This window comes from Dipodomys spectabilis, unplaced genomic scaffold, assembly GCF_019054845.1.
Source record: "Dipodomys spectabilis isolate Male_0828 unplaced genomic scaffold, ASM1905484v1 ptg000043l, whole genome shotgun sequence".
In the NCBI taxonomy this organism is placed as follows: domain Eukaryota; kingdom Metazoa; phylum Chordata; class Mammalia; order Rodentia; family Heteromyidae; genus Dipodomys; species Dipodomys spectabilis.
The window spans coordinates 26,489,165-26,514,289 of NW_024870720.1; the positions used below are offsets into that span (position 1 = coordinate 26,489,165).

The following is a 25,125-nucleotide window of genomic DNA, read 5'->3' on the forward strand; positions in this document are numbered from 1 at the left end:
ATGTTTAGCATGGATGAGACAGGAAGCATAGCTAAGTAGTATGCATATTTACTATGAATGAGATCACCAGCCAAAAGGTGGGGGCACTATGAAGATTTATCTGGAAAAATAGATGAAAATACATTTTTCTTGTTCTTCTATTCAGAATGTTTACATCACATGTAATTGGCATACTAAGTCTATTTTCTTTAACAATAAGGAGAAAGTATAAGTGCATATGAACACATTTGAATTATTTTTGAAGTATTGGAGATAGGCTTGGCATCAGTAGTTCATGCCTATAATCCTAGTTACCCAGGAGGCTGAGATCAGAGGATCACGGTTCAAAGCTAGCCAAGGCAGGAAAGTCCTTGAAACTCTGACCTCTAATTAATCAGCAAAAAAGTCAGAAATGGAGCTGTGGCTTAAGTGCTTAAGTGCTAGCCCTGAGCAAAAAAGCTGTAGGACAGTGGGCAGGCACTGAGTTCAAGCCCCAGAACTAGCACCAAAAGAAAAATAAAAGTATCAGATATAACTGAAAAGATATACCTGAAGATATAACTGATAAGATATAACTGAAAAGATATACCATGGGCACCAATGGCCCATGTCCTTAATTTTATCAGAAGGCTGATATCTGAGGAATACAGTTCAAAGCCAGCCAAGGTAGACAAATCTGAGAAACTTTTTATCTCCAACTAACCAGCAAAAAGCAAGAAGTACAGGTGTGGCTCAAGTGATACAGTAAATAAACTAAACACGAATGTGAGGCCTGAGTTCAAGCCCTAGGACTGCCACAAAAAAAAAAAAAATTAAACCTTTCCAAAATTAATAAAGGACAACAAACCAATCTTGAATAATATCTCAAATTATGCTTTGATATCCCTTATTCACTTTTTTAAATGTCATGTCGTTTAAAATTCATACTATGTCTCTGAATAATGTTAGGCTATAAGTCTGAGGGCTCAAGTTTTTCCAGTACACACTGCAGCAGACTCATGTATCTGTGGACCTCAAGTTTTTCATTAGTGATAAATATAGATAAAAAAAACAGTGTAGGGGCTGGGAAGGTGGCTCAGTGGTAGAGTGCTTGCCTTGCATGCAAGAGGCCCTGAGTTCGATTCCTCAGCACCACATAAGCAAAAAGAAAAAAGCCGGAAGTGGCACTGTAGCTTAAGTGGTAGAGCGCTAGCCTTGAGCTGAAGAAGAGCTGAAGGACAGCGCCCAGGCCCAGAGTTCAGGCCCTACGACTGGACCCAAAAAAACAAAAAACAAAAAAACAGTGTAACCAGTAGTTGAGAAAAACAACAACCTTAGAATGAGACTTGAGTTCAACAAGCAGTTATATGGCTCTAAAAGAAAAACTAATTTTACCAATAAAGTTATAATTACCATTTATTAGAACAAACAAGTAATTATATTTGTAAATTTTCTAGTTATTTGTTAGATAAGCATTTTTTGGAAGAGAAAACAGTACAATTTCATTAAATCCTTCATTCTGTAAGACAAATCAAAGACAACCAAAGACTTTCAAAATACAAACATAAAATTACAATATTTTATCACATACTTCCAAATCTCTTCTAGGATTTTGTGAGTTAAAATAGATACCTTGTCTGCAAAAAACAAAAACGAAAAAGGAAAAATAGATACCTCATTTGCAAAAAGAATCTATTACTGGTTGGTCTCAGAGTAAGTGGTTTCTGACAGCAGAAATGACACCTATTTCCATCAAAAATGAAAGCACATGGAAACTGCTTTGCCTCTTCCATTTTCTGTCTTACACCTAAAAATAGTCCTTCTTGCACCATAAAGTACTCTACTTTTGTGATTATATTACATTAAGATGGTAGACAAGAACACATTTTCTTAGTATTAGTCTATCAAATTACTATTTTTACTAGTACTACCTCAACTAAGGATTTAAAAGGAAAGAAACACTACTTTTTTTTTTTTTGTCGGTCATGGGGCGTGAACTCTGGGCCTGGGCACTGTCCCTGAGCTCTTCAGCTCAAGGTGAGCACTGTACCACTTGAGCCACAGCACCACTTTTGGTTTTCTCCTGTTTAATCTGAGATAAGAATCTTTCCTGCCCAGGCTAGCTTTGAAGCACAATCCTCAGATCTCAGCCTCCTGAGTAGTTAGGATTATAAGTGTGAGCCACCAGTACCCTGCTCATCAGTAATATGAATATACGAGGTAGTATGCATTCAACTATTAGCTTATTGTTCACAAACTGAACATTAAATATTTCATTAATTGAGCATTAAATATTGCTAAGTAATTTGAATTTTAAAAACCTGTGCTTCTGAGTGTGGCGGCACAAGACTGTAATTATAGCACTCAGGCCAGGCACTGGTGGCTCAGGCCTGAATTCTAGCTATTCAGGAGGTTCAGATCAGAGGATCCCAGTTTGAAGCTAGCCTGAGAGACTCTTATCTCTCTTATCTCTCAAAAACTGGAAGTGGAGCTGTGGCTCAAAGTGGTAGAGCTAGCCTTGATCAAAAGAGCTCAAGGACAATGCCCAGGCCCTGAGTTCAAGAACACCAACTGCAAAAAAAAAAATATGTAGCACTCAGGATGTTGAAGTAGAAGGACCACAAGTTCAAGGCAGGTTGGCCTACACAGTGAGACTCTGTCTCCAAATAAAAATTTGTGTCAGAACCTAGTACACCTCTCAGTGTTGTCTATCATTAATGATTTTGTTTCCAGGAAGAAACAGAGATGAATTTAAACAAATCTGACGGAACAATACTTTCAACACCTAGAACACATGCTCACAGAACCCTAATTTTCACACAAAGAAAATCCCCTAGACAGATTAAAGCAGGGAAAAACAAAACTTGTTCTCATTATGTTTAGTTTGCTAACTCTTGAGTCAGACATCACAATAATGTAATGTTCAAGACAATGGTAAATTGTACTTGCCACAAATAGTAGCTAAATGCCAAATATATATTTTTTCATTTTCTCTGAGGACTTGGTGCTTTGTTTGTTTTGTGCCAGTCTTGGGGCTTGAGCTCAGGGCCTGGGGCTGTCCTTGAGCTTCTTTTTGTTTAAGCCTAGCACTCTACCACTTGAGCTACAACTCCATTTCTGGCTTATTTGGTAGTGGAGATAAGAGTCTCACAGAGGGCTGGAAAGGTGGCTCAGTGGTAGAATGCTTGCCTCCCATGTGTGAGGCCCTGGGTTCAATTCCTCAGCACCACACAAACAGAAAAAGCTGGTAGTGGTGCTGTGGCTCAAGTGGTAGAGTGCTAGCCATGAGCTGAAGAGCTGAGGGACAGTGCCCAGCCCAGAGTTCAGACCCCACTGACAAAAAAAAAAGTCTCACAGACTTTGTTGCCTGGCTTCAAACCAAGATTCTCAGATCTGACTCTTCAGTAGCTAGGATTACAGGCATGAGCTCCTAGTACCCAGCTAATATTTTCGTTTTTAATTGGCATAAGCTTATTAATAAATCCATTAACAGACTTTCAAAAATACAAACTTTCAATTAAGAAATCCTGACTTGTAAATAATTCCATTTTGGTTAGGAAAAGTATAATGGAACTGCTAGAACTGAAGAACTGACTGCTAAATTGTTCCTTATTATGAAGAATCCTAAAAAAAAAAATTGAAGAATTCCAAAAGATTAGAATTCAACACTAAATGTATTTTCTACTTAATAAAATTTAACCTTTAAAATAATCATAAAAATTTGTATCATAAAAATACCTGCCTTATCTCCACACTAAATAATATACTAGGACTGCTTTGTGAACCATACCATGTTTTACACATATGAGTTAGTATTATATATATTCTGTGTTTGGTGAGGAGGGCATGTTTACAGGTGCTAATCCAGGACACTGCATCAATACAGTCTAAGGGGATGACAATTCAGCTTTAACTGCTAAAACCCATGCTGTGCCTTATCTCGGTTAGGGATTAAAATTTTAAAATTTAGGGATTAAAATTTAAATCCAGCAATGAAGCTTTCTCTTTTTTTTTTTTTTTTTTGCTGGTCGTGGGGCCTGAACTCTGAGCCTGGGTGCTGTCCCTCAGCTCTTCAGCTCAAGACTAGCGCTCTACCACTTGAGCTACAGCGCCACTTCTGGCTTTTTCTGCTTACTTGGTTGCTGAGGAATCAAACCCAGGGCCTACATGCATGCAAGGCTACCACTGAGCTACCCTCCCAGCCTCTCTTAACATTTCTGTTTAATGACATCTTGGGAAGAACAATGTGGCTAAATTTCCTCTGATCAATGAATGAATTTAGCTGAACTAGAAAAATAGCTCAGGGAACTGTCCCTGAGCTGTTTTGCTCAAGGCTAATGGCCTACCACAGCTCCACTTCCGGCTTTGGGGGCAGTTGAATTTAAGAGTCTCACGGACTCTTCTGCTCTCTCCTGCTTCTGCTGGCTTCCAGCTTCCATCTTCAAACTTCAGCCTCCAGAGTAGCTAGGATTCAAGGCTAAACCCGTTGTTGTTTTGTTCGCATGAAATGCATCGTTGGCATTTAATGGATTTCTACAAATTACCATCATCTAATACAATACGTGTAAGTGAAGTAAACTTGTTCTATGCTTCGGGACGAAGGTGTCTTAAACGAAACCAATGCTCCGTGTTCGTGCGCGAGTACTGGCCTCGCGTTCGCTAGGCTTCCCTGCGGGTGGGGGGGGCCCGTGGGCTGGCGCCCAGACTACAGCCGCCAAGCCGGGATCCCACACGCGTCCTTCCGTGCTCACGAACTTAACCCGGTGCTAAGGTGACAGGATCCCGCTGACCACAGGCTCCCCGGGGGTGGGGGGGGGGGGATCTGCTTTGGTCTCGCGGCCTCCCTCGGGGTCTCCGGCACTGCGCCCGGCACACGCGTGGCTCTCCTCAGTGCTGGAAGCACACGAGGTTCCCTTCCACCCACCCCGGGGCGGAGTCCGTCCCCCAGTTCCCACCCGAAGGAAATCGCGGTACCTCTTCCCTTTCCCCCGAGGGTGGAGCCCACCGACCCCCGAGGTCCGCGGGGGGGAGAGGCTCCGCCTCGGCTCGGGGCCCCGCAGGGCTCGCCCGGGACCCCGGCTCCGCGGCCGCCGCCGGCCTCGGGCTGTGGTGACCGGAAACGTGGGTGCGTTCGCTGTCGGTGTGGGGAAATGAAAGAAAGCATACCGAACGTTAACTTCTACACGGATGAAGAGAGAAAACCAACCCCGCGCAGGACGCTCCCGCCCCTCTCGGGATCCAGTGACCGCGCGGCCCGCGGGGCCCGTCAGAGCACGGGCGTGCGGCGCCCTCTACTGGCCCCGGCGAACGCGCCTCGCTGCAGCCCCGCAGTTCTCGCCCTTCGCCACGCGCAGGCTCGCGAGAGTCTCGCCGCGGAACGGAATTGTCGCAATTTGTTTCTACCCGGAAAGATTTTACAGCGGCTCTGAAGGAACTCCCCGCCCATCTCCCCGCTCCGCAACGCCCCCCCCCCCCCCCCCCCCCCCGGCTAAGGCCTGCGGGGCCGAGCGGAAGTGGTGGCCCGCGCGCCACGCGAAGAGCATCCTGGGGGCCGGAAGGAAGCGGAGGTTTTCGCCGGGGACGGCTGGCGTGCCGGCGAGCTCGCGTGGCCGGCGGAGGACTGTTGGACGTGACTTGTCGCGGAGGCGCGTGGCTCGCGGGCCGTGGTCAGAGGTGGCGGGAGTAAAGCCTGCGACGGTGTGCGCGCCATGGGGAAGAAATCCCGGCGGCGTGGAGCGGCCCAGTGGGCGTCCGTGCAGTCGCGGGCCGGTGGCCACGTCGGGGAGGAAAATGAAGACGACGCGGGGTTGCCGCCCTCACCCGGGAGCGCCAGTTACTACCAAGATCAGGTAGACGACTTCCACGAGGCACGATCCCGGGCGGCCTTGGCGAAGGGCTGGGCCGAAGTAGACAGTGGGGACGAGGAGGATGGCGAGGAGGAGGAGGAGGTGCTAGCCCTAGATGTTGATGATGACGACGACCGAGATGGCGAGAGTACGGGGGACGAGGAGGATGGAGACGATGATGATGATGATGATGATGATGGCGGGAGTTCGGTGCAGAGTGAGGCTGAGGCTTCTGTGGATCCCAGTTTGTCCTGGGGTCAAAGGAAAAAACTGTATTACGACACAGACTACGGTTCCAAATCCCGAGGCCGGCAGAGCCAACAAGAAGTTGAGGAGGAGGAGAGAGAGGAAGAGGAAGAGGCGCAAGTAATTCAGCGGCGCCTAGCTCAAGCCCTGCAGGAAGATGACTTTGGCGTTGCTTGGGTGGAAGCTTTTGCAAAACCAGTGCCTCGCGTAGATGAGGCCGAGACGCGGGTGGTGAAGGATTTGGCAAAAGTCTCAGTGAAAGAAAAGCTGAAAATGTTGCGAAAGGAATCACCGGAGCTCTTGGAACTAATAGAAGACCTGAAGGTTAAGTTGACAGAAGTGAAGGATGAGTTAGAGCCACTGTTAGGTTTGGTGGAGCAAGGTATCATCCCACCCGGAAAAGGAAGCCAGTACCTTAAGACCAAATATAATCTCTACTTGAACTATTGCTCCAATATCAGTTTTTATTTGATTCTAAAAGCTAGGAGAATCCCTGCTGAAGGACATCCTGTCATAGAACGGCTTGTTACCTACCGAAATCTCATCAACAAGCTCTCCGTAGTGGATCAGAAGCTGTCCTCTGAAATTCGTCATCTACTCACAGGTGAGGATGATGCTGTAAAGAAAGAATTGAAGCAAAAAGAAAAATTCACAGTGGCCAAGTCAAAGAAGTCTGTTTCCCAGACGGAGGCTGTTTCTACTGCAGATGTTTCTGATGATTCTGATTTTAATGAAGCTGCGTTGAAGCACTATAAAGAGATGGAAGACCGACAAAAGTTGAAGAGAAAGAAAGAAGAAAGTAGTGCCGAAGAACAGGCTCTCGAAGATCAAAATGCAAAGAGAGCTATTACCTATCAGATTGCTAAAAATAGGGGACTTACACCTAGGAGAAAGAAGATTGATCGCAATCCCAGAGTAAAACACAGGGAGAAGTTCAGAAGAGCGAAAATTCGAAGAAGGGGCCAGGTTCGTGAAGTTCGCAAAGAAGAACAGCGTTATAGTGGGGAATTGTCTGGCATCCGTGCTGGAGTTAAAAAGAGCATTAAGCTTAAGTAAAAATTTTGTTTAAAGTTTTGACTGTTTTAGAATAATAAATTTTTTATTTTTAACCAAAATGATTGTGTTAATATATATAATCTAAACCTAATAATCTGAAGTTTTAAAATTTTTGTTAACAGAAATTTGGGTTATTGCTTTATTTGCTTTTTAATTTAAGGTCACACTAAATTGGGGGAGCAGTAAGAATATGCTTAGAAAAAGCCATGGTGTCTGAAAAGCTCTTCAATATTTTGTCATGTTAGCCTGAGAAAATTCCCAAAGTAATTAATAGAATTACAACACATAAAATGTTTCTCATCAAGAAAGTAAACCAGGGCTGGGAAGGTGGCTCAGTGGTAGAGCGCTTGCCTTGGATGCCTGAGGCACCCTGGGTTCGATTCCTCAGCACCATATAAGCAAAAAGAAAGCCGGAAGTGGTGCTGTGGCTCAAGTGGTAGAGCGCTAGCCTTGAGCTGAAGAACTGAGGGACAGCACCCACGCCCAGAGTTCAGGCCCCACGACCAGACCCCCCCCCCCAAAAAAAAAAAAGAAAAGAAACCATTAACAATGGCCTTATTTGTAGGATAGCCTATGAGATTGTGGAACTTTGGTTAAAAGTGGAAAGGGAAAATTATAGACCTTAATTGCAATTTATAAATACTTTCTAATAGTCCTTCATATGGAAAATAAGGTAAAAATTCTATTTATCCTCCGATGGTAATTTACAGTAATTGCTGTTTTTATTCATACTCAGTTTCTTGAAACTGGTAAGTGGTTTAAAAAAATTACATTTTTCTTTATAGCTATTCTGGTCTTCATAATGGGAAATATTGATAAACATAAAGTATTTGGATAATGTTATTGAAAAAATCAGTCTTCTCTGTGTCACTGTTAATTCATTAAATATTGTACTGTACCTGCTAAGAATACAGAGATTAATGCTAAACACTTCCCATGAATGGTTGTTTATTGAAAAGTAAGATAATGAAATTCTGGGAAGGTATCTTTGTAAGGGACACCTGCTTGAGAACTAAACCCAAAGAGTATCTTATTTTTACTAATTTTCTTACTCCTTAACAACCCTAGTAGTAAATTCTGTTCATGTCTTTTGAGGATGAAGAAACGTGGTAGCAAAGAGAATTTATTTTCTCAAGGTCTCATAACTATTAAAGACTAGTAGGATGTCAGCCCAGCCTTTGTAGCTTCAGAACCCATCCCTGTAATTTCTTTCTGGTAAAGCACATGTTTTGGAGTTATTTACCTGGGTGATGTTTAGTTAATGTCTTCAGTAGGATTATTATGAGGATTAAGTGAACTAATATCTGCTAAGTATTACATAGTAATCACCTAATTAGTGTTGCATTATCAGTAGGAAATTAATATGCTAAACTTGGGAGAGGGGATCACATAAGAGAAAATCTGGGATAGTGTCCAAAAAGAGTATCTAAAGTTAATATTTAAATTTTGGTGTTCTATGTCAGTCCCTGCAAAAAAAAAAAAAAATATATATATATATATATATATTATTGTGGTGAAAAAATGTTTAAAGGAAGAAATATCTCACAGGAACATGGGAAAAATTAAGCTTGTATTAGATAACTTTCAGAAGCTTCACAACATTTTTATAAATACTGATTTTGTCATTTTGAAATAGAATACAGACAGTGATGTACTATATTATCAACTTAAAAAGGTGGCTCTGTCATATGTGAGTTAATACCAAAAGAAGTGGCTAGATTAGTGTTTACATTTTCAAAAACTCATTTATTTTAATGAATGTTTAAAGACACAATGTGCTGAGACAATTAGGAATGATGAGCATGGTCAGTTTTTATAGCTCACTATGTGAACGTCACAGTTTTACAAATTGGTCAGTAGATTCGTGTTTCTGTTTCACAACTGAAAATGTAAATGGTTACGGAAAACGTAAAATACTAGATAAATTAGTGACTTTCACAATCAACCTGGCTGATTAATTACTTGGGGCTAATTTCTCTAAGCCAGTTTCTAACCTGTACTTTTATTTGTAAGGAATATAAAATGTCTCTTTAGTTTTTGTATGGAAATGAGTTTTATGAAAAATTTAAAGCTACCTAGTAGTCCATATGTAGCAAACTGGAAAATTATTTTTGTACTCTTAATAATTAGGTAGTTATTTTTATTACATATCACAAAACATTTGGTATATGGAAGAATGGCTGCAGTTCTTGCTGGTTCTATGAGGTGAAAACAATGGACAAATGGAATGGGGATATGATTTGAGTGGTAGGCCCTGAGTCTCCAGTATAGACAGAAAAAAATGCACTCAATGACTAACACTTGCCTGACACTCACAAGGTCTTGGGATTACCCCTGTTTTAAAAAAGTATACAAGTTAACTGTCATTCAGGAAGGGGTATCATACATGTAAGGGATCACAGTGCACAATGATGAACACTGAATGATAGGTCTGTACAATTCAGCTAAAATTTTAAGCCAACCTGAAAAATTCTCCATATAAATTTTTTCTTTTTTCTTATATAGGCATGGAACCTAGGACTTTGGGCAAGCCCTCTTCCTATTGAGCTATACCTACCTTGTCCCTACATCCTTGTAGATATCCATTCCCATTTTGTTACTGGTTACAGTGACTCAAGATGGCCATTTGCTGCGTAGCCCAAGCTGGCCTCCAGCTCTGTCTAGCCTCAGCCTCCTGATGTATACCACCATGTCTGGTGTAGTTACATTAACCATAAGTTCTAAATTATTTGATATTTGCTTCAAAGTGGAGGGTAAAACGGTATATATGGTGAATTAAAATTTGGCACACTACAAAAGTACAAGACTGGAGGGCTGAGATCAAGGGAGAGTACTTGCTAGCAAGTACAAGACCCTGGGCAGGAGGCACAGCCCTGAGTTCAAACACCAGTATTGACACACAAAGCCAAGTGCAAGATCCAATGTTTAAACCTGCTACTTTAAAAAAAAACCTGGGCTGGGAAGGTGGCTCAGTGGTAGAGCACTTGCCTTCCATGCATGAGGCCCTAGGTTCGATTCCTCAGCACCACATAAGCAGAAAAAAAAAAGTGGAAGTGGCGCTGTGGCTCAAGTGGTAGAGCGCTAGCCTTGAGCTGAAGAGCTGAGGGACAGCGCCCAGGCCCAGAGTTCAGGCTCACGATTGGACCCAAAAAAAACCGAAGGAAACTAATAAAGTGCTTTTGTATTAAAAATGTAGTGGGGGGGGGAGGGGGCTAGGAAGGTGGCTCAGTGGTAGAGTACTTGCCTTGCATTCATGAGGCCCTGGGTTTGATTCCTCAGCACCACATAAGCAGAAAAACTTGAAGTGGCACTATGGCTCAAGTGGTAGAGTGCTAGCCTTAAGCTGAATTGCTGAAGGATAGCACCCAGGCCCAGAGTTCAGGCCCACGACCAACAACAACAACAAAAAAAATGTAGCTGAACAGAATGGTTCACACTTCTAATCCTGGCTTCTCAGGAGTGGAGATCTGGAAGATGGCTATTGAAAGACCAGATTAAGCAAAAAGCTGATGAGACCTCTGTCCTTAGTCCCCCTCCCACCCCCCCCACCCCCATTTCAACAAACAAGCTGGGCACTGTGGTTCCTTTCTGTGTAATCAGGCACAGGGTCAGTTTAGAATGACATGGGCAAAATACTTAGCAAACCCTATCTGAAAAATGAACCTAAAAGACTGAACTGTGATCCTCAGATCTCAGGGTCCTGAGTTGGTAAGACTGCAAGGATATGGCTTAAATAGTAGAGCATCTCCCTAGCAAGCACTAGCTCCTGAGTTCAAACCCATTACTAATATGTATGTATATAAGTTTACATATTTTATTAGTATATTTAAATTTATGTTTATATAAATGTATATAATTTTTTTATGTGAGTATGTCATGGCAGTAGTCTGTGGATGTAATTACAGCACTCAGGAGGCAGCAAGATTATATGTCAGGAATTGGATGTTAGCTGAGCTACACATAAGGACACATAAGTTTCAAAAATAAACATACCAAGAACCCATGGCTCATCTTTGTATTCCTAGCTACTCAGGACCCTGACATATGAGGATCACAGTTCAGAAGTTTTTTGATACTCCTATCTCCAACCAGCAAAAACCAAGCTGGAGGTGTGGCTCAAGTAGCAAGAGCATCAGCTGAGCAGGCAAGTAAATGAGAGTACAAGGTCCTAAGCTCAAACCCTAAAGGCTGGCAAAAGAGAGAAAAACATAGGTTAATGGTAAGGAGTTTGGCCTGTAGAGGGAGATTGAGTTCAAATTCTGCTCCACAGTAATTGCCAATTACTATCATTAATCCATTAAAATTTCTTGTGTTAATTTCTCTTTGGTTCTACCATAAAACATTCTAAAATACCTAAGCATCCATTGGTTAAGTTTGAAGTGCAGAGTCTTCCATGCAGCATGTTTTGACTTGGTCTGCTAGTTGTACTCCCAGTGGTCCCTGTTTTAACACAATCCACACTGGGTTTTTGTTTACTATTAGCTTAAAACATTTAAGCTATATGTAAAGGAATAGGATGTATTACTGTGAAACTACAAAACCTCAAAGGCAGCCCTAGACCCATACAACAGAGCAGACAGAACATTGTAAATATCCATAGGTTCTTGCACTTGCTCAAGCCCAAGATTTTAAATACAAAACACAATGTCTTTACCCTAAAGCACTGCTTTAGTTGGATAGTGTTAATGTATAGGGCAACAGTTTATTTTTAACATGAGTACAGAGGGGAATAATTCAAACTGAAAATAACATATTGGTGCCTAGAATAGTCTCTTTTTTCTTTTTTTTAATAAATTTTTATCTTTTTAATGGAATTTGGGGGGGTCAGTTGTGGGGCTTGAATTCTGGCTGGCTTAATCGAATATTCTTAACTTTAAGTGACCTCTTGTTTACTATTATATGAGATCAGACTGATGAGGGTTTTTTTTGAAAAGCCAAATAAAGTTCATATTCAGTCCAGCTTGCCAGCATCACTTCTATTCAGGATCTCTGATGATCACGGAATCAAAGAAATTTTATAATATCTTTAAAAGAAGCAGGGACTGAGAATTATTTAGAGGAATACATTTTGTAACCAGGAGCTAGTGGCTCACTATAATCCTAGCTACATAGGAGGCTGAGATGTGAGGATCATGATTTGAAGCCAACCTGGGAAGTAAGGTCCATTAGACTCTTATCTTCAGTAAACTTCTCAGAAATAACCAGAAGTTGTGCTGTGGCTTAAGTGGTAGAGCACTAGAGTCCGAGGACTCAAGGAGGGCGGGAGGCAGGGTGGGAAGGGGAAAAGATTCGTGCATTGTAAAATGGAGAAATTCAAGTATGTCAACTTTGGAAGAAAACATGTTAGTAGAGCGTTTGCTCTACTACAACTAAAGCTTTAAAAAGATGTTACTGGATGTCAAAAAAGCTATGACCCTCTAGCCTCTAGGTAGAATAGAGAAAGTCAGCAAAATCTTGGTAGGAAGAGGTGGAAGGAACGAGTGTGTGTGAAAGTTTAGTTGAAGGCAACAGGTGATGCAAAATAAGATAACATGAGACAGGAAGGGGCTAGATCATCAAAACCTTACTAGGCAGTTAAATAGCTCAGGTTATATCCCATATATAGAGAGACCAAAAAAAAATTTTTAGGTTTTTTTTAATTGTTACTATAAAGATGATGTGTTAGGTGAGGTGTTACAGTTACATAAGTGAGGTAATGAGTACATTTTTTTTCTTTTTTTTTGTTGGTCATGGGGCCTGAACTCTGGGCCTGGGTGCTGTCCCTCAGCTCTTCAGCTCAAGGCTAGCACTCTACCACTTGAGCCCCAGTACCACTTACAGCTTTTTTCTTTTTGCTTATGTGGTGCTGAGGAATCGAACCCAGAGCCTCAGGCATGGAAGGCAAGTGCTCTACCACTTTCCCAGCCCCATGAGTACATTTCTCTTGGGCAGTGGAACCCCTTCTCCATTTTTCCCTCTCATTCCTACCCACAGGTTGTATAGTTCATTTTAACATAGTATCTAGAGATTACCACTGCTGCATTTGTTCACCCTTTGTTTCTGTGGAGGCCATGATTTTTAAGAAATGGTATGAGGGGCTGAGAAGGTGGCTCAGTGGTAGAGTGCTTACCTTACATACATGAGGCCCTGGGATGGATTCCTCAGCACCACATAAGCAGAAAAGGACTGAAGTGGCGCTGTGGTTCAAGTGGTAGAGCTGAGGGACAGTGCCCAGGCCCAGAGTTCAGGCCCCATGGCTAACAAAAAAGAAGAAAAAGAAAAAAAAAAAAAAGGAATGGTATGACATTAGATCAGCCAGGTGCTAGTGTCTAACCCAGTAATCCTAGCTTCTCAAACAGATGCCTGAGGATTGGGATTAGGAAAGTCCATGAGACTTAGTGCAGCTGTGACTCAAGTAACAGAGCTCTAGCCTTTATCAAAAAGCTGAGACAGAACCTAGGTCCTGAGTTCAAGCCCCAGTACTGGCACAAAAAAAGAAACAAGTAAACTTCTGTACTCATTCTGGAACTGCAAGAGAACTGGAATGGATTAAACCAGTAGAGAAATCAGCCATGAAGCCTTTGGCAAGAAGAAATGAAAAATTAAGGCAGAAATGACAGACTAAAGAATGGATTAGAAATCTAGAAGAGAATTTAGAGAACATAAGAATTGAAACAAACAGGACAAAGTCCAAAGGTAAGTAAAAGCAGCTGTTCAATAGCTTAACATTTTTAATAAACACTAAATTGAAATTTTGGTAAAGGTCATAGAGGTCAGTCCTCTTGAATTATACTTCATAGGATTTAAGGAATATAACTTTGTTTTGGTAGATCTTTATTTAAAAAACAAACAAACACCTAGTTAAGCTGGAAACCAGTGGTTTATCCTTGTAATCCTAACTACTCAGGAGATTGAGCTCTCAATTTAATGGTTTGAGGCTAGCCCTGGCAAGAGAGTTCGTGCGGTTCATCTCCAATTAACCAACAAAGAATCAGAAGTAGAGCTCTGGCTCAATTAGTAGAGCACCAGCCATGAGCAAAAAAACTCAGAGAGGGGCTGGGAAGGTGGCTTAGTGGTAGAGTGCTTGCCTTGCATGCATGAGGCCCTGGGTTCGATTCCTCAACACCACATAAGCAGAAAAAGCCAGAAGTGGTGCTATGGTTCAAGTGGTAGAGTGCTAGTGTTGAGCTGAAGAGCTTAGGGACAGCACACAGGCCCAGAGTTCAGGCCCCACGACCGACAAGAAAAAGAAAGAAAAAAAAAAGCTCAGAGACAATGCTCTGCCTTGAGTTCAAGCCAACGACTGGTACCAAAAGAAAAAAATCCTGGTCGAAGTAATATGTAAGCTTTTCTTTTTGTGTTTGTTGGTATTGGAACTTGAACTCATGGCTCAGCACTCTTGCCTGGCTTTTTCATTCAAGGCTGGTACTCTACCACTTGAGCTATAGTTCCACTTCCAACTTTTTGCTGGCTGATTGACGATAAGTCTTCATGAGTTGGTTTTGATTCTTAATCCTCAGATCTCAACCTCCTGAATAGATGGGCTTATAGGCATGAACCACCAGAACCCAGGTTCAACATGTTTAACATAAAATCTTAAGTTGACTACCTTGCTTTCAAATAAGACTTTCAAGTAATACACAATGTAAAGCAAATTATTCAAGAAAACTACTATTTTAGAGTCAGCCTGAAAAAGAATATAACCTTCTCAAGTGATTATTCTTGCTGATTCCTGGCACTGAAAAAACGTATACAAAAAATACAGTATCAACTATGACATTAATATCTAAAAGCCTTGTAATAAAATACATTAAATATTATCAAGATCACAAAAAGACAGTTGAGTGCTGTGACTCATACCTGTAATCCTAGCTGAGAACTGTGGATCAATGTTCAAAGCCAGCCTAGGCAGGAAAGTCCTTGAAAAAAAAAACAGAAATGGAGCTGCAACTTAGTACAGCACTAGACTTGAGCAGAAAAGCTAAGTGATAATATCCAGGCCCTAAGTTTAAGTCCCAGTATATACACACACAGAATCACAAAAACAGTATTTAAAAACCAAACATGGCTGGGCTGGGGTGTGGTCCTTATGGTACAGTGCCTGCCCAGCAAGCATGAATTCAAGCCCTAATACCAGTAAAGATAAACAGAGGCAAAATGAGAATAATTAAAACTATATAAAGAGGCAACTTATTTTGTTTCACAAGAATATTAGAAGAGCTAGATTCTTAATTATAGTGCTTAGGTTTTTGTCACTTCAAAATTACAGGAAGATGCTCTATATTTTCAAGAAGGAACAGCATGTTTAAGCTTGTTGTTTTTTTTTTTTATAATCTTGGCTTACTTAATAGCTGAGTCAGCCTATTACGTCACTGGAGCTAATGGGTAGCTGTAATTATATTATTGATCTAAAAGCTAAAAGCATGAGAAACTAGAAACCATGTACCTTTAAAGAGAATTCACAAATAGCCTTGCCTGTCATTTTTTTCTTTTTCTTTTGAGTTCCTTTTTATTTTTTTTAATTGTGAAAATACAATACAGAGGGCTTACAATTACATGAGCAAGGTAATGAGTACATTACTTATCAAGCATTGTGCCTGTACATTTTAAACGACTGGCAGTTCAGCCTATTACTCATTATCCTGCCACTTAATGATAATAAAACATAGAACCCTTTTTCAAAGTAGAGGGGCATGGTAACCCAATATGCTACAAGATTCCATAGTATGTTTCCATAGCTATCTGGGCCTTAAGAAAGGAGATAGCTGATGGCACTAAACTAGGTAGCATTTCATATTTTGGCTTATAGTCTACTTACAATGGGGTAAGTGTAGATTCTTGCCAAATTCAAATTCTTTTTGGTTTGTTTTAGTAGACAGGACCCTCCCTATGTAGACCAGACTGACCTCATGTGATCTTCATGCTGCCAAATTCAAATTCTTTTTGGTTTGTTTTAGTAGACAGGACCCTCCCTATGTAGACCAGACTGACCTCATGTGATCTTCATGCTTTAGCTTCTAGGATTATAACTAGGATTATAGGTGTATGCCACTGTGTCTGGGCAAATTCTGGGCAAAAGGAGCCTGACAAGAACATAATGATCCTTGAGAATTTCTGCATGTGAAAATGGATAAACAGTTAAGCATAAGCATTAAAGTTCTATGTCTGGGGCTGGGAAAGTGGCTCAGTGGTAGAGTGCTTGCATACATGAGGCCCTGGGTTCGATTCCTCAGCACCAAATAAATTTTTTTAAAAAGGCAGAAATGGCACTGTGGCTTAAGTAGAGCACTAGCCTTGAGCTGTTCAAGCCCCACGGCGGTCATAAATGGCAAATGATTTTGTCTAGACACCTTCACAAAAAGATTAAAATAAAGCCAGTCTTATGTTGCATACCTGTAATCCCAGCAGTAGGATGAATGAAAGTTTGATGACAGCCTAGGCTCCATGCTAAGACTTTGTAAATAATAATGATAATGATAAAGTTAAAATATTGCAAGATGTTCAAAAGAGGTAATAAGCTTCCCCCAACCTGTCAACCTAGTTTGTTTTTAAATTGTCCAAACCATGAAATCTAATAATTAACCCTGTGAGGGACCATTTTTTTTTAAGTCTTGTGTTTTTTAACTCTCACAACATCTCTGAATAAATAATATAATCATTTGACAAAAGAGGACAAATACTTACTCAAGTAGGACTTGGATCAACAGGTTAGAGGAATGCTAGAAACTTAAACCTCCTAATAAAATTTCTAAGGTTGCTTGAAGGCAGCTTCTTAATAAACATTTTCCTTTTTGATATTACATGTGATATTACTTGGTGAGGGATAATATTTGGAGTTTTACTCGAGTATAGTAATAACAAAAAGATTTCCTTTGCTTTCCAGAGAAGTTTAACTTGGAAGCAGATGGTCAAAATGTTACACAACAGTGATTTTTTTTAACTGATTCAACATAGATTCTGTGTCAGCACTTTGCACCGCATACACAAAGCTCATCAGCTAGGAATCCAGCATAAAATATAGCTGTGGCCTGACGATATAGTTCCGTGGAAGAGAGCTTGCTTTTGCATGCTCCAGACCCTGGGTTTGCTCCCCAGCGCAACCATGAAAGCAATCGTAGTAACTGGTGAGTCTCTGAGAAAGAAATGTGTTACTTTGAGCAATTCTGAGTCCGTGATCACTGAATCAAATATCCGAAATAAAGCCACAAGGGCCAATCACTAACAAAACACAGACGCTGGAAATCTGCAAGCATTCAAGTGTCATCCATCCTACACGTGTTGGCTTCAAATGCGCTCCTGGGGGCCAGCCGGCCGGGGTGGGAGACGGCTGAAATCTCAGAAGCACTCCGAGAGGAGGCGGCAGGAAGAGCACGGTTCCCGCCAGCCGGCCGGGGCGACACCGGCAGCGAGGCCCCGAATCCAAGTGCAGATAGATGAATACCACTTACAACGCCCGGGAAGACCGGGAAACCGGAGCCAAAGCAGACCGGATCTCTACCCCACGCACCCCTCTCCGGCTCGGCGTGGGAAGTGCTCAGGAGTCCAAACCACGAGCGAACCGTTGAAGCCTGTGAATGGCGAGGGGCACAGTTGACAGCGCGGGGAGGGAGGCCCTTTCCACCTCACCAACGCCGGCCTTCCCCACCCCACGTGTCCCCGCGCCTCCGGGCTGCCCGGAGCCGGCGGTTACACCCCAACACGCCGCCGGCCCCGGCCTCCCACCTCTCCAGCACCCCGGGCCCGGCACACCAGTGCGTCCCGCGGGGAGGGAGGGGTCGGGGGGGGGGGTCGCCCGGCGCGGGGCCGCGGAAGGTGCGGACGGCGGGGAGGACGCTGCCCCCTAGGGGAGCCGAGCCGCAGGCCCAGGCCCGGCGGGAGGGGCGGGCGCAGGAGGCGGCCGCTGGGAAGGCCGCGCCGTCGGGCGGGGCGGTCCCTCCAGCGGGCCGGGACCTGAGCGGCGGCGGCGGCGGCGGCGACGTCGGCCGGGACCGGACGGGACGGGGATCCGTGGCCGTTCCTGGCTGTGACCCTCGGCTCCTCAGCCCAGGCGCGGCGGCCGCGGACGGACCGAGCATGGCCGAGTCCCCGCCGCCGCCCACCGCGGATGCTGAAAGTTGCAGCGGAGAGCTGGCGAGCGGCGGGGAGCGGCGGCCGGAGGAGCCGCCCGGCGCGGCGACCCGAGAGGGCGAGGCGGGGCACTCGGAGCCCGGCTCGCCGGCGGCCGCCCCCTTCTTCCTGCTCTACCCGGGCGATGGAGGCGCGGGCTTCGCGGCGCGCCCGCCGCCGCCGCCACAGCGCGCCTGGAGGACGCCGCCGTCGCCGGGCTCCCCGCTGCCCTTCCTGCTGCTGAGCTACCCGAGCGGCGGCAGCGGCGGCGGCAAGCACCGTGAGTGGCGGGGCGCGGGGTGTGTGGGGGGGGGGGGAGACGGGGACGCCGGCGGGGATCCGGGCACGGGTCCCGCGGAGCTCCGCCTCCCGCCGGGACTCGGAGCCGGGCGGGCGGACTGGCGCACGGGTGCCGAGTGGCGTGTCCAGGCCACGGGCTCCCTCCCTCGGGCCGCGGCGCTCGTGCTCCGCGCCCCCCACGTGCTCGGCCGGGGAGGGGGAAGAGGTCGCGCGCGGCCCGCGGGGGGTCGCAGGCCCGGGCCGGGCCGCCCCTCAGCGCCGCCCTCGGGGCGGGGGAGAGGGGTGCGCCGGGAGCCGCGGCGGCGGCGGCGGTGGTAGGTGTGGCTGTGGGGGCCCCCCCGCCGCCGCCGCCCGGGCGGCCTCCGCTCTGCTCGGGAAATTGATTTTTACGAGCTTTCTCCAGTAAATGACAGCTCCGTCGCTCTCCTGGGAAGGGGAATCCCGAGCCAGGAGGAGACGGAGGGAGAGGGAAGTGTGGCTCGGGCAGGGCACCTCCCAAGGTGGGGTCTTTTGTCCGGAAGCGGCCTCCGCGTGGGAAGGCCTCTGTCACCCCGAGGTCCCCGGGCGCGGCGCGGCCCAGCCCACCCCGGGCCGGGTCTCATCCGCCTCGCCGCGCGCGCCCTGAGCCGGGCCTCGGGCTGGAGGATGCATGAGGACTCTTGGAAGAGTACGCGACCTGGCTTCCAAAGACAAGATGTCGTGTGATGGAAATGTGGCTGGCGACACTGAGTGGGTTGTACACGCCAGAAACCTTGCTGAAGGAGTTCTGAAAGAGTGAGGAACTTGCCCCGGGGCGGCGGAGGAGGGGGAGGCTCCTCCCCGCACCCCCCTACTTTTAAAGCTGGCCAGTGCCAATCTTTTCACTGCTCTGCCCTGCCAGGAAACTCTGACTTGGCTTTCTCTGCCTTGGATCCAACTCCTAGGCAAAGATAAGACATTGCTGGGTATGTCCTAGGCTGTGTGATTGATTAGCATGCTCAATATGTCTCTGTAGTGATATTAAATATGGTGCCCTTTTTTCAGATGATCACGTAATCTGTCCTTAGTAACAGTTTAAAAAAAAAAAAAAAAAGGAATGAAGTGACCCAAATTCCCTATCTACCAAAAGCCAGGTTCCTTAGTCGTCATCTTACAGAGGTCCAAACCTTGAGTCAGGTTAACAGTAAATGGCCCCTGGATTCAGCTGCCCATAGTCCAAGGTTCCTTCACTTTACTGCTGACCTAGAAAGTGGACCAAGAGGAGCATTGGCTAAGAAGCTTAGTAAAACAGAAGTCTTTGGGAGTGCTTTGCACTAATCTCCAAATGGGAGTGAGCCTCTAACTCACTCACAGCTGAAACAAGTCTTTTGAATAGCAGAGAAGACTATGGCAGATAAGGATATACTCAAGGCTGACTACTTTCCATTTTCTAAGGAATCAGCTTTCTGCTTTAAGCACAACCTTTTTGCTCTCCTTAGAAAATTCTACTTCGTGGTAAGAGTGCTTGCCTCCCGTGCATGAGGCCCTGGGTTCGATTCCTCAGCACCACATAAGCAGAAAAAAGCCGAAGAGGTGCAGTGGCTCAAGCGGTAGAGCACTAGCCTTGAGCTGAAAGCTGAGGGCCCCAGGCCCAGAGTTCAGGCCCATAACCGACATCCCCCCCCAAAAAAAATTCTCTTTCTGTGTAATCTGCTTATTAACCACATCACTATACAATGAAGATACTCCTGTCTGTACTCTGTGCAGCAACTGTGACACAAAATTTGATATAGAAGAATTTTTCAACTATTGGCCAGTATTGGTTGTAGGTACTGTCAAGTATTGTTGGAAATTTGGACCTACATATGATAACAACAGGAATGGAAGACTGTTATAATCTCTTACTGTGACTCAGAAAGTATATGGGGTGATTACTCAGCATCCAAAAGTTTTCTGACTATAATTTCAGTAGATTTGGGGGGGGTGTGTTTTGTTTTGGTGATACTGGGGTCTAAACTCCCGGCCCTGCACTTATTTGCTAGTCATGGTTGAGGGTACAACCTCCAGACCTAGCACATGAAAGTTTTAGAATTTTCTCATGATCTTTACTTCTGAAATAGTTGATCAATGTGTAAATATTCAGAAAAAACACAGATCCATTTCCTCTGCTTTAAAAAAAAAACAGTCACGACTCACTACATATATATACTATATATAGCCACTAAAGACTCACTATATGTTTATAATTTTGTTGTATTTATATAATTGACTTAAAGTACTTCTTGTTTGGAACATTGAATTTTTTTATCTTATATGATATCTTTTGTAATTTACAACATACCTAAAAAAGAATACTCTACAGGGTATCTTGTTGTCCTCTCGTATTTCTTTCTATAATGTACCTGAGGTCTTCAGACCTTCCATTTATTTATTTTGAAGCAGGATGTTATGATGTAGCCCAAGCTGGTCTCAAACTCAGTTCTCTTGCCTCAACCTCCCTGGTGCTGGGATTACAGGCATGCACTACCATGACCTGCAAAGATTTCTCACTTTAATTACCAAGACACTGCTTGAATTCATATCCAACACCAAATGAGATCTGAGGGTCACAATTCAAATCCAGCCCAGGGAGGGAAAGGCCATGAGATCCTTAATCTCCAATTAACCACTAGAAAGCCGGAAGTGGCACTGTGGCTCAAGTGGTAGAGCACTCGCCTTGAGCTGAAGAACTCAGGGACAGCAACCCAGGCCCAGAGTTCAAGCCCCATGACCAACAGAAAAAAAAAAAGTTACACATAGATCTCTTCTCATTGCTTAGAAGCTTTATAATATAAAGATATATCGTACAAAGTACTTTCTCTGTGAACCCCAGTCCCACCATGCTCATTTGTTCCTAATAGGAATCTTCAAGGGGCTGGGAAGGTGGCTCAGTGGTAAAGCGCCTGCCTTGCATGCATGAGGCCCTGGGTTCGATTCCTCAGCACCACATAAGCAAAAAGAAAAAAGCCAGAAGTGGCTGCTGTGGTTCAAATGGTAGAGCGCTAGCCTTGAGCTGAAGAGCTGAGGGACAGTGCCCAGGCCCAGAGTTCAAGCCCCAAAACCGGACCCCCCCCCCCAAAAAAAATAGGAATCTTCAAGTGTCATGAACTCAAATTCACAAACACAAAATTGTATTATTTTGTGGTGCCTTTTACCTCTTGGTATATGACCTTCCATGCCAGTTTCTCATCAACTATCTAAAAATTAGTTAATTGCATGCCATCATGCCATATTTTAATACCTTTCTTTCCCATCTAACATTTGAAGTCTGCTTGTGAATGGACAGATGAACAAACAGTGCTTAACTTAGTGTTGGATGGAAGAGACATTCCTGCTCTGCCTGGTTCACAGCTTCCATTTACAGTTACTCTCCTTCCAACTCCTAGAGCACTATTTGTGTTCAAGCCAGTACCCTGCAAATAGTCCACATTTCAGCTTTTGTCTTTTCTCTTCCAGTTGCAGCAGTATACAAAAAGTATCCACTTACAAAGAAGGAGCTTTCTTACTCTATTTGTGTGCTTTGCAATGGGAAGGGGATAGGAAGAGGAATAGGAAAAAAAAAAAAAAAAATTTTGAAAAAGACTAGTTAGTTGTGTTACTATGATTACCCAGTCTAGAGTATACTAAGCAGTGAAAGCTATGGTTGACTCCTAGGTAGTAGTATATTGAAAAGGATGTGATTGACTGTCATACATGCCCTTGAAGAATCCATCATATGGGGCAGGAACTCCAAATTTACCTATAAACCCAGTACAGTGTTTACAGGAAGAAAACAGTTCCTGCATTTACAGTTTTATGTTTGTATATCTTTTCTATTTATTTGTTTGTAGTTTGACTTAACTGTAGTTACATTTGAATAATTGTGAAAAGGCCCAAAATCTTCTGAAAACTCCCAGGACTGCTGGCCAAGGTGGTGTTCTGCTTGGAAAAGCCATTTAGTAACTGCGTGGCTACAAACTTGAATGCTATTCTTACCAGAAAGTCAATGCAGCCAATCAACCTTGATCTGGTATCTAGCAAGAGAGTAATTCAGGCAACATGCTAATGCAGTGAAAGTGACAGGAAAGTTGAAATATACTTTGAATAGATTGATAACACTCTTGTTTTGCGTAAGAATTGCAGTGTTCAATGCAGAGTGGAAGAGGCTCACTGAATTACATTAGATCCAGGTTTACTGCCCTGCGTGGGTAAGTTAAAGGCATGTTTTTAGAAATATTTGTTGCCCCACCTTAAGCTAAAGAAAAGCCTATCATTCATCCTTAAGTGAATAGAGTACTCAAACCCATTCTTGTGACACTCAAGACCTTGGGGGGCGGCAACCTAAGACTGGCTGAAAGTTTATTATCAGTATTCTCTGAGTCCTTTTTATCTCATTCTGCATTTCAGGTTTCTTTGACATTTTCCCTGTGCTCATGGCTAGCTGTCAACAGTACTCAGTGCACAGGATACTCAGCATGTGTGTGGGGAAGGGAGGTGGATGGTGCAGAGATGGGAGCATTGTACAGAAGAGTTGTCAGGATTAGACAGCAAGGAGGCACACAGAAAGCAGTTTTTAGCACATCACCTTTTAGAAGATGCTTCTTTCTTCTAACCTCACAGTCTGCTTTGGGATTCTCCATATTTGTTTACCTTCTTCTGTTGTCATTTTTTATGAATTTAAGAAATCTTGTAATCTAGTTTGAATATTTGGCTTGGCAAAATCCCAACTCTTCTTGCTCACAACCTGAGAAACAAGTTTTTTGTTTGTTCAGCTATCCTTTTAACTTTTCCTTCAGTCTCATAGCATTAGTCTTTGTAGACTTTCATGTAATTACAGTCATGTTTTTTGTGTTTCTAGAACTCTGAAAAGCAGAAGCCTGTATCACATCTCTGCACTTGGGGGAGGATGAGGGTAGGAGGATTGTGAGTTTTAGGCCAGCTTGGTCTATGTAGCAATACCCTGCCTCAAACCGAAGACAAGGGGGAAAAAGCTTCTGTCAGTATTACTTTTGGTTTTTTGTTTGTTTTTGAGAAAAGGGCTCACTCAGTAGTTTAGGCTGGCTTCAGACTCAAAATCCTCCACTTTCCAAGTGCTGGGAATACAAACATATACTATCATGCTCAGCAGAAAGACCTTGATGGAGACATTAATACAGTTGGATTTGGTAGAACTGAATTTTTTATGGTTTTTGAGGTTGAAATCAGAGAGTGGGAATGTAACAATACAACAATATAGAGTATTGTAGAGTTACCTTTCTGTACTAATGAACGTCTGTTAAGTCTTATATTTGGTAGGTACTCTTTTATAAGTGGTGTGCAGAATACACAAAATCTTCCCATGGCAGCTATATTCTTTGTGAAGCTAGTTTTTTAGTTTCATTTTACAACTGAATAAATCGAGGTAAGAGGAGGATAAATTTCTCATAGTCATCTAGTAAATTGATAGCTTTGCTTCTGTAAATCATTGCTTACTACCATTGAACCATGAAATCAGATTTACTCTTTTCTTGTCTTATGTCAGTTATTTTTAAAAATTGAAAGAGGATGGATTGTAGTATTCCTAATGTTTGGTTTCTAACAAAAATTCAGCTTCTCGAGTGTTAACCATTTCATAGCTACTTTATGGTTATCTGAAGTCAGTATCTGTAGAGTGATACTGAGCCTCCCAAGTGTGTAACTCCAAATTAGAGAACTCTCAGAATCAGAAATAGACACAATGGATTTTGGTTCTGCGTGAGGAAAGGTGGCAGAGGGAAGAAAAGAAGTACTGTGGTACACAGGAACATCATCTGGGAAATAGAGGAAAACAGTGGACTAGCAAAGACATAAATGACATAGACCTTTTCCCTCACACCTGGTGAAAAGAAGTAGTATGCCTGAAAAAAAAATCTGTTTCTGAAAATTAACTTAAAAATATCATTTAAAGTGGAAAAAAAGGAAATGAATGTCTTATATACATGAAATGGAATGTAACTCCTCTCTCTCTAATATTTATATATATATATGTATGTTACAGATACTAAAAGGGGGAAAACTACAGCATGAATGAGTCTTAGAAAATGCACTATTGAGTAAAGGGCTTACAAGTTTTTGTGTGTATCATGAAACCCTTATAATGTTCAAAAAACTGAAACAAAATATGTTGTGTAGGCATTCATATATTTGTATGTGTGTATACACACATATATACAGAGCCTCTCTCGCTCAACTTCTGTTCAAGGCTGGGGCTCTGCCAGTGGAGCCATACCTCCAAGCTAACATTTGTAAAGTAAGATAATGATCTCCATCAATTTAGAAGAGGTTGCTTTAAAAGGAAAGGCAGACGAGAAACACAATTTTTAAGTTGTTGGTGCAATTCTCCAGTTGAACACTGGTCTCGTGAATAATGGTTAAATCTTTAAGGAATTAAAATTATACATTGAGTTTTATCTCTAAAGAAGTCTGCAATGAGTCATTTTAGAAAATGAGTCTACCTTTCTTTTTTTCTACTTACAAGTTTATCAAGTGTTTGTGCTGGTCCTGAGGCTTGAACTCAGGCCTGGGCTCTGTCCCTGAGCTTTTTTACTCAAGCTAATACTCTACCACTTGTGCTACAGCTCCACTTCTGACTTTTTGGTGATTAATTGGAGATAAGAATTTCATGGACTTTCCTGCTAGG

At 43.3% G+C, this 25,125-nt stretch overlaps 2 protein-coding genes and 1 non-coding gene across 11 annotated transcripts in view; all 3 read left to right on the top strand.

The window, feature by feature from the left end:
• Positions 1-1,048: 1,048 nt before the first annotated feature.
• On the top strand, positions 1,049-1,113 carry Trnaa-ugc. Its single transcript has one exon. It is a non-coding gene; the product is annotated as a tRNA-Ala (tRNA).
• A 4,392-nt stretch (positions 1,114-5,505) lies between these two features.
• Utp3 (UTP3 small subunit processome component) lies at positions 5,506-7,165 on the top strand. The gene has a single exon (XM_042678078.1). It carries the CDS (start codon positions 5,667-5,669, stop codon positions 7,104-7,106), a length of 1,440 nt encoding a protein of 479 aa, XP_042534012.1. The 5' UTR covers positions 5,506-5,666; the 3' UTR covers positions 7,107-7,165.
• Positions 7,166-18,035: 10,870 nt separating this feature from the next.
• Positions 18,036-25,125, top strand: part of Rufy3 (RUN and FYVE domain containing 3) — a 75,439-nt gene continuing 68,349 nt past the window's right edge. For all 9 annotated transcript variants that reach the window (XR_006147231.1, XM_042678120.1, XM_042678121.1 and 6 more), the window contains exon 1: positions 18,036-18,471. Coding sequence is in view for 8 of the 9 variants with exons in the window: in XM_042678120.1 (XP_042534054.1) it covers positions 18,159-18,471 (313 nt within the window). In the remaining variant the exon portion in view is untranslated. The remainder of the gene's footprint in view (positions 18,472-25,125) is intronic.